We start from the raw sequence: 9375 nt of genomic DNA, 5'->3' as shown, positions 1-9375 counted from the left end.
TGGCTACTATTTGGGCGATGGTATATACCCGGAGTATTCGATTATTATTAAAACGTTTTCTGAAACGTTCGATGAGAAAAGAAAGTATTTTAAAAAAATACAAGAGTCTTCGACAAAGGATATCGAGAGGTGTTTTGGGGTTCTACAGCAACGATGGCATTTTATCAGAAATCCTTGTCGCATGTGGCATAAGGATAGAATACGAATGACCATGTATGCTTGCATCATTTTGCATAATATGATCATTGAGGATGATGGAAGAGCGATATGCCAAAACTATATTCCGAAAGATTTAGTCGAAGGAACCCAAGCAACAATGGAAGAGAGACTCGCAAATGCTCAACTGTTGCGATATAAGGAAATATATAACACGTTGAAGGCGGATTTGGTTGAACATGCTTGAGCGATTCACCCAATTCTATACAACAGTGACGACGAAGAAGATTCCGAGGAAGAAGAGGTTGAGGAATTCGAAGACAGGAACTTTGAAGACGTAGGTTTGGATGCTGGAGAAAACGAAGAGGAAGAAGGAGAGAACGAAAATGAAGCCGAAGAATAAATTTATTTTTTTAGGTGTAACGTTTTTTTTTTCTTTAACGTTTTTTTTATTTTAATGTATTGTTTTTTATTTAATGCAATGATTTTTAATTTTATAAAACTTAAAAATTAATTAAAAAAATTAAAATTAAAATAATTGAGTAATGATGACAAAGGGGCTTTATGACTATGGCCTCAACTTACATAACGCCCCATAAAGCCCCGTGGTGACGTGGCATGCCACATGTCGCATAACGCCTCCAAAAGGGCCTTATAACTACGGATGGCCTTATAGAACTTGTCATCAGCCTACTACCAACCATTATGGGGGCAGCTATAAGTCCGGCCTTTCTTTCATCATTACCAGTTCAAACCCAATTTTCACCGTTAATCAACAAATGATATATTTTCAAAATTGTATTTTTAAGAAATCACGGTGACAACTGATAAAATATTTCATTACGAACTGAGATGAATCAACAAATGAAATAGTGAAGATGTGTAATATATGCACCAGTGCCTCTGCTCTGTTTGGATATGCCGATCTCAGTGATGACGCCGATGAGGTTAACTTTTTAATTGATTGAAGCCATGGCATCCATGATACGAAGAAACTTGTAATCGTCATCGTCGTCGTTCTTTAGATTCGACATTGCACGCTACTGTTGATATCTGTCGAAACCCTAGTTTTATTGGAATGGAGGGAACGTCGCCGAAGCTCGTGGAGGTGGGGGAGCTCGGCAGATTAGGTGGTGGCGGAGGTGGGTGGCGGCGAGTATGGAGGTGGCGGCCGGGAGGAGGAAAGGTTGGAGGAGAAGAAATTAGGGTTTGTGTGTGAGACCTGTGTGTTTGAAGTGAGGCAGAAGAGAAGAGGGGAGTTCACATCTGCCCCAATAAGAGGACGGGCAGATATTTTTTAATGAAATCACTTCGAGAAAACAAAAACACTGCAGACTCAAACGTCTGCGTGTAGTCTGTGTGGGGCAGACATAAGAGGTCTAGAAGAACTTTTCATAAAAAAACAAACACCCCCTGAAAGTCAAGAAGAAAAGAACAAAAAATGTGGAGCTGGGCGGACTCAAACCCGTGGTCCTCTCAGTCAACAAGTAACGCATGAACCAACCAGTGGCGGACCCAGGAATTTTTCCATGGGGGTGCGGAAGATTTTTAAAAATTTTAGGCCCCTAGGTACATAAGTAAAAAAATCGGTTGTATCGGGTCGGGTCGGGTCGGGTCGGGTCATGTAAGTCAAAAGAACATCAAACTAAACTTATATATTTGGCAAACACGTCAAACTTTGTACAAACATAATTAAAACGTCGCCCTACGGTTTTTCATTTTTTAAAATCTATCCAAAACATCATCTAAAGCTACTTTCTTAAGCAAGTCTTTTTCTATATAACATACACAACTATCAGTTAAATTCTCATCCCCAATCCGATTTCGCAAGTCGGTCTTCATATTCTTCATTGCTGAAAAACATCTTTCAACGGTTGCGGTTGCGACGGGTAATACGAGAACAAGCTTTAATAACCGATATACCAATGTAAAAGTTACATGAATATTTGTTGAAACCATTAACCTTACAAGACTTGACAAACCATCCAAGTTGGTGAATTTTTATCTTTTTTCACAAAATTAAAGTAGTTTTCGAGTTGAACCGGAAGCCTTCGTTTTTCCTCTTCATTGAAATCATAAGGATACTTCTCGGCTAGCTTTAGTATATTTGGAATGTCAAATGCACTAAAATTATCACAAGGACTCAAACAACTCATACAAACAAGTAGTTCAAATGTTACCTCATTAAAATGGTTCCCAAATTCTTGTATTTGCAAATCAAGAACCGCATTGAAGCAATCATACTCGTAATAATTCTGATTTGTGATGTTCGTCTTTCTTCTTGGCCACTTTGGGTTAACGTATTCATCATCCAATTTTTTCACCACAAGTTCATACATGTCACAAAAGGAGTTAACCTTCTCCAAGAACTCATTAAAACCTTCCAACCTAAACTTTTCAAGTTGGTTTTTGGTGGAAGAAACCAATTTAACCGCATTCATCAAATCTTGCTCCTTTCTTTGAAGACATTGGGACAACGTATGTGTGATGTTTAGAATATGCTCCATTAAGTGTATGTAAAATACAAAGTCATATTTTTTCATATCCTTTAGAAGTCCGTCCGCTTGTCTACTACAAGGAAGAGTTTGACCCGTTTCTACTAACCATCCAAGAACTTCCATAATGTTTGGATATAAAGAAATTAAATGGGAAAGTGTCTTGTAATGGGAATTCCAACGTGTATCCCCGGGCCTTGAAAGCGTCATTTCTTGGTTCAACCCACTTCCGGTACAAAGTACATCTTCCATTTTTTTCCAATTGTCTTCTTTGACTTTCACGAAGCATATCTTGCCGTTTAGAAGATGCACAAACGGCATTTGTTAAACATGTTATCGTTTCAAAAACTCTCCAAATTGGTGTGTGTTTGTGAGCCACCGCCACAACAACTAGTTGAAGATGGTGTGCAAAGCAATGAATATAAAAAGCCGAAACATTTTCCTTTAAGATTAGAGCCCTTAGGCCGTTAAACTCGCCCAACATGTTACTTGCCCCGTCATAGCCTTGGCCTCTAATCCTTTTCAAACTTAACCCATAACGTGCCAATATATCATCAATAGCCGTTTTGAGTGTTATTGCGGTTGTCTCTTTGACATGAACAAACCCAATAAAACGCTCCTTAACAATCCCAACTTTATCAACAAAACGAATAATAACTGCCATTTGTTCCTTTTTTGATACATCACATGATTCATCTACTAATAAAGAAAAAACATCATCACCAAGTTTTTCCAAAATTTGTTTAATTACCTCTTGAGCATAACAATGTTTGATGTCCGCTTGAATTTTAGGACTTGTCATTTGGTTATTCGCGGGTGCATTCTCTAAGATAACTTTAGCAAGCTCTTCATTCATTTCACCCATGAGTTCTAAAAGCTCTAAGAAATTCCCTTTATTTAATGAATCTTTTGATTCATCATGTCCAAGAAACGCCAATCCGCCATTCAACAACCTTTTCCCAAGCAAAATAGAAGCACTAAGTCTAAGTCGGTATTCATGTTTCTCCTTAGGGGTCCTATTGTCCCATTGTGTGTGTACCGCTTGATTTTCGTTAACTAAATCGGCACTCTTTTGGAAACATTTGTTGTGTAGACTATTAACTAAACCAAAATGTTTTTTAAGTGACGCGTGTACCTTTTTCCAATTGTTATACCCACCGCTCACAAATGTGTCTCTACCATCTCCGAAGTGGCTCCTAAACAAATAGCAACATAAGCAAAACACACGATCCAATTTTGAGCTATACTCTAACCATCCCTTATACTCATGTTTGTTATACCATTCTTCCTTAAATTTTCTTAACTCGTCACCTTGAAACGTTGTTTGTGGGAATTCGATACCTCTTGGTTGATACGGTCCTCTTAGTATATATGCCCTTCTAATCTCATCCCGTTGATTCACGTTATATGATTCTATCGGCTTGCGATCATACGGATCCGAAGGAAGAGTATCCAAATCAATTAGTTCGGAAGATGTATCCACTTTCTTCCTCTTGAGAAATCGCGCCATAACGTCTCTACTCATGGTTCCTATCACAATCATATTGATCCATCATCCATGACCATAAATTCATCGTTCCAAAAATCATCTAAATATCACCCCTAAAAATCATCTAAATAACATAATCATCAAAATAATCATCTAAGGCAGTAAATCATCACGTAAAATCATCAAAGGGGTGCGACAAAAAAATTCCAAGGGGTGCGGACGAAAAATTCAAAGGGGTGCGGACGGGATTTTCTTCGGAAAATTACATAAATTTTTTTTTTCTCGGGGGTGCGCCCGCCCACCTTGGCATGGTGGTGGGTCCGCCCCTGGAACCAACTAAGCTACACAACTTGTTGTATCAAAACCCGATGCTTGTTGCTTAAAACCCCAACATGGAAAACGAATCCCACTATCTTCTTCTTCGTTAGTCGCACCAGTCCGCGACTCAAATCTTTTCTTTACTCGACTCAACGTTTGAATTCGTTTTACATGACCTTGCAGTTCCTTTCTGCTCCCAATCAATTCACACAGAAGGAGAACATAATTGCAAACCTTAAAACCGTTCCATTATAGGCTAATTAATCTAATTAAGATCTGGTTCATGATCACCATTAAAGGATGATAAGAGCATTAATGGGTTTTCACTGATTCGATGAAATTGGTCTATGAAAATTATACCATTTGAAAGCCCTCGTCTTTTTTACATCTTTCCTCTTAGACATTTTCATTATCATCAACTGTACAATATGAATTGATCCGAAGAACTTAACTAAGGCTTGGAAATTCCATCAACGATTTCTCCTTCAATCGAAGCTAATTTAGGTGATAAATGAGTCCATTGTGTTTAACTTTTATGCTCTACAAAACCCTACTATCCATTTTTGTGATAGAAGGGCAATGGATTCGAATTAGAGTGTTGTTGAAATTAGGGTTCTTAGTTATTAGATTTTGGGGCTTTTGATCTTAGACTTGTGTTTTGGTGAAATTGGAAGTTGATTCTATTACATATCATGTTAGATTGATTTGTGTAATTTTTGGATACCATATGAATTCTGTTATGAATTTTACATGTTTATATCATTTAAAAAATCAAATAAAAATACAAATTTATCAAAAAATCCTATAAATATTGTTTCTGATTTTTACAGAATATTTATAAGCCATGAATTTTTTATAATTTATGGTTAATATACTGTAATAAAAGGACCTCTTTAATTGTAAAACAAATTTATTTTTTTACGAATTTAGTTATTTTAAATAAAAAACTACAAGAAAATTATAGATTTATTAGTTGTAAGTATTTGGATGATTTTTTTTTTTACTATTTTATCTAATTTAGTAATTACAACATATAATGTCATAATAAATTGTTATTATCATATTTAATCGTGGTTATTATTTTCACTTCTACAAATGTAAATTTATTAGATGAGTTTTTATTAATTTGTCTAAACTTAAGCTTTTACAAAATTTATACAATAACATAACTAGTTTTTCTTACTATTATAAATTGTCAGAAATATTTATTTTTTCTAAAAACATTAATTTATTTGGTATGGTAAGTATGGTTTATATACATATATATATATATATATATATACACACACATGGTTGTAAAACAAGGTCTCCAAGGCCGAGTACACCCCGAGTAGTCGCTACAAGGTAGGCTGCTGAGGCGACTTTCTTCAACTCCGACTAATTACTCGGAATCGATCAAAGGCGGTCAACATCGGCTAAAATTGGATCTAGTAGGTCAACTCGGGCCGAGTTTGACTTAAAATAAAATAAATCATAGTTTCTATGCCTATAATATTAAAGAATAAATATCAATTTCACGTATTTTTTTTATAAATATTAGTAAATTTTATGTTATTTGACATATATTTAATTTCCGAAAACTAATTTCTTTATAATTGGGCATGTCCGAGTACTCCCCGTGTACTCTCCGCCTAGGCCGAGTACTCTCAACTCCCCGGTCGACCGACTAGGGAGCGCCTAGCGACTATTGCAACCATGTATATATATATATATATATATATAGGGAGGGGCTCATGCGAGAACCACCCTTATTGTGAGAACCTTGAGAACCAATGTGAACACAACCTAAAATAGCTAAAAAAAAACTAGAAAAAACCTAAACAAACCTAACCCCCACCCCCCCCCAAAAAAAAAAAAAAAAAAAACCTAACCCCCCCCCCCCCAAAGCTAAATGCTAAAAACTAAAACCCCCAAAAAAACCTAAAAAAACCTAACCCCCCCCCCCCCCCCAAAAAAAAAAAAAACCTAAACCCCCCTCCCCCACCCCCCAAAAACCTAACCCCCCCCCCCCCCAAGGCTAAAATGCTAAAAACTAAACCCCTAAAAAACCTAAAAAAATAAAAACAAAAAAACAAAAAAAAATCTAAATTTTTTTTAAATATTTTTTATGCTCAAATCGCTACTTTTAGTGGCAAAAAAAAAAAATTTTTAAGAAAACTTAAAAAAAAAATTTTGGCTTCGAAAAGTAGCGATTTTTATATAAAAAATATTAAAAAAAAAAATTTGTGTGATTTTTAGCTATTTTTAGGCATTTTAGGTGTGTTCACATTGGTTCTTGCGGTTCTCATAATAAGAGGTGGTTCTCGCATGATCTTCTCCCTATATATATATATATATATATATATATATATATATATATATATATATATATATTTATTAGTGATACAAAAGCCCCCAAATATTATGACTCGATTTCATAGCCTGTTTTATGTTGTGAGATTTTGTTAAGTTTTATTATTTATATTTGTAGGGCGAATTTTGTCGTTGGAGTTATTCATTCTTTTCAAGTGGTAATACTTGTGGATCAAACTACGCAAAACTGTGAGTAACTCTCATGCTCTCTTTTTACATTAAATTTCTGGGGCGTATCATTTGTCTCGATCTTTTATTCATTTTTTCCCAATTATTAAACATGCAAATTATAGTGTGGTTATGTGTTATTTGATTTAGTTATTTATTTAATTCACGTGCAATGGTTATTCAATTCGTAAGTACCTCACTTATTCATAGGCTCACTTACACCCGGTTGACCTTCCCTCATAATTTATGGGAGGTTGGTATCGCCTCGCTTATTTATAGGCAGACCCTTTCCTCATGACGTGAGATGTGCGTATGGTCTCACTTATTCATAGAATTATCTTTTTCTCATGACTATGGGATGAAGGTACCGTCATCATTTAGCCATACCCTTTGGGGTTCGAGACTCAAGTATTAGTTATTTTATTTATTGTTGGATGTTTAATTTGTACATTTAATTAACATATGAGATGCATGTTTACTTTTAAAATAACCAAATGTTTACTTTTAGATTATATACTTGTTTGTATTTAAATAATATATAAATTAACTTTTATTTAAACTAGATTTACTCACCAGTTCATCATGGTAACTGACCCAAAACCTTTTCACATATGATATAAGAAATCAGGCTTGATAAGATGAAGATGAAGACATGTAGGATGTGCCTTAGAAAAACTAACAAGATTTTATATTATGTTTTATGTCTTTAATTATGTATGGATTAGTTGAAACTTATATGATTATGCGACATTTTTAATTTTGACATGATTAAATATTTAAACTTTTAATAGTTACCATAAGCTTTGGACAATCATCTCGCTCTGACGATAATCCGTCACGGGTTAGGGTGTGACATTAGGGTCCATTAACAAGAACCGATGACCTTGAGGATTATAAAATACCAAGAGTCTAATTTCACCATTTACTAGGAAGATGCATTTGATCTAAGATCGAATCAACCAACGCCTAACTACTTGTATCAAATGCTTTATTGAAATCAACCTTGAAAAGAAAAACTTTTGATTTAACCTATTTACTCCATACTATCACCTCGTAATTATCATAGGTCCATCCAAATTGTTTCTATTGGATAGGAAATTTGATTGCTCCTTCGATATGACTGAACCGATTATCTTCTTTAAACAGTTTGCCAATACTTTTGGGATGACTTTTCTAATGCAATCAATTAAATTGAATTAAATTGATTGGTCGAAAGTCATTGAGGCTACCCAAGTTGCAACATTTAGCTATTAAAGCTATAAAGGAAGAGGAACAATCTGGATTAATGTATTCGAATTCGTGAATGTAGTTCAACGTGTTAACAAAGTCATCCTCCAACACCTCCCAATAGGGCTTTGTGATAAATTTGAAATTGAACCCGTCTGGCCCGGTGCTTTGTGACTCCTGCTATCACATACGACATTCCTAATCTCCAACCATGAAAAGGAGGAGATAAAGAGGGCACATTCTTCATCCGATTGTGTCTTTAGATTGTGGCACCTGAAGGTTGGTCTATTTGCTACAAGTTCCTTGAATCTCTTGGCAAAAATACTTTAACCTCCTCTTTTATACATTTCACGTTGATACACGATTCGCCATTCATATGTAACCCATTCAGTCTTGTTTTACTAATGTGATTATTTATACAACCATGGAAATATAATTTGTTTTCATCGCCCATCAATGCCAATTTGACACACGACTTGTGTTTTAAATCCAATAATTTGGATTCTTTTATTTATTCATCCCCTTTCTTTATTCTCCAATATTGTCTCTTCTTCCATGGTTGTGAGGTCTCGAATTTCAACAACCGCTTCGAACTCAGCAATCTTGTCCTCGGCTAGTTTAAGAGTTTCACCCGCAAGTGTTGTTTTTAGATAACACCAGTTTCTTTATTGCCTCTTTTAACCGTTTCAATTTCCCAGCTAATATTATATCAGGTGGCCCTTGGACATCATATGTTGTTACCTCCGCAATGACCAAGGGATCCAACTACAGGTATTGTAACCAAGGATTAAAGAATTTGAAAGGGATCTTACCAAAATTTGTCTGGGCCAATATAACCAGTAGTGGGCTGTGATCCGATTAAACCTCGCGCAAGTGCCTTGTATGAAGCTTTAGGCCACATATTCAAATATTACAGACAAACAAGGATCCGATCAATACATCTAAGTTTACACCCGAACTTGAAGGTAAATAAGCAACCCTTCACTAAACCCTAGTATACTCAAACAACCCTGCATTATAAATGAATTGGTTGAAAGACGCAGCCTAAGTAGCATCAAACGATAAACTTCGTCTTTCATCCGGGGACCTGGCGATCTTAAAGTCCCCCATTAATAACCATATAACACCCCACGGCCTTTTTAATCCTATGATTTTATTTCACAGTACCTA

At 35.5% G+C, this 9375-nt stretch overlaps 1 protein-coding gene and 1 non-coding gene across 2 annotated transcripts; both read right to left on the bottom strand.

Moving 5' to 3' along the window:
- Positions 1-820: 820 nt before the first annotated feature.
- Positions 821-903, bottom strand: LOC118485333. The gene has a single exon (XR_004875634.1). It is a non-coding gene; the product is annotated as a small nucleolar RNA snoR113 (small nucleolar RNA).
- A 1824-nt stretch (positions 904-2727) lies between these two features.
- On the bottom strand, positions 2728-4161 carry LOC118485059 (zinc finger MYM-type protein 1-like). The gene has a single exon (XM_035981291.1). The coding sequence runs from the start codon at positions 4159-4161 to the stop codon at positions 2728-2730; it is 1434 nt and encodes a 477-aa protein (XP_035837184.1).
- Between the last annotated feature and the right edge of the window lie 5214 nt (positions 4162-9375).

This window comes from Helianthus annuus, chromosome 12 (genome assembly GCF_002127325.2).
Source record: "Helianthus annuus cultivar XRQ/B chromosome 12, HanXRQr2.0-SUNRISE, whole genome shotgun sequence".
Taxonomy (NCBI): domain Eukaryota; kingdom Viridiplantae; phylum Streptophyta; class Magnoliopsida; order Asterales; family Asteraceae; genus Helianthus; species Helianthus annuus.
The sequence above is the reverse complement of the archived record's forward strand: the minus strand, read 5'-3'. Positions and strand labels throughout refer to the sequence as shown.

Bases quoted from the DNA above. Each gene is read 5' to 3' on its own strand.
- LOC118485059 (XM_035981291.1), bottom strand. From the start codon at position 4,161: ATGGCGCGATTTCTCAAGAGGAAGAAAGTGGATACATCTTCCGAACTA.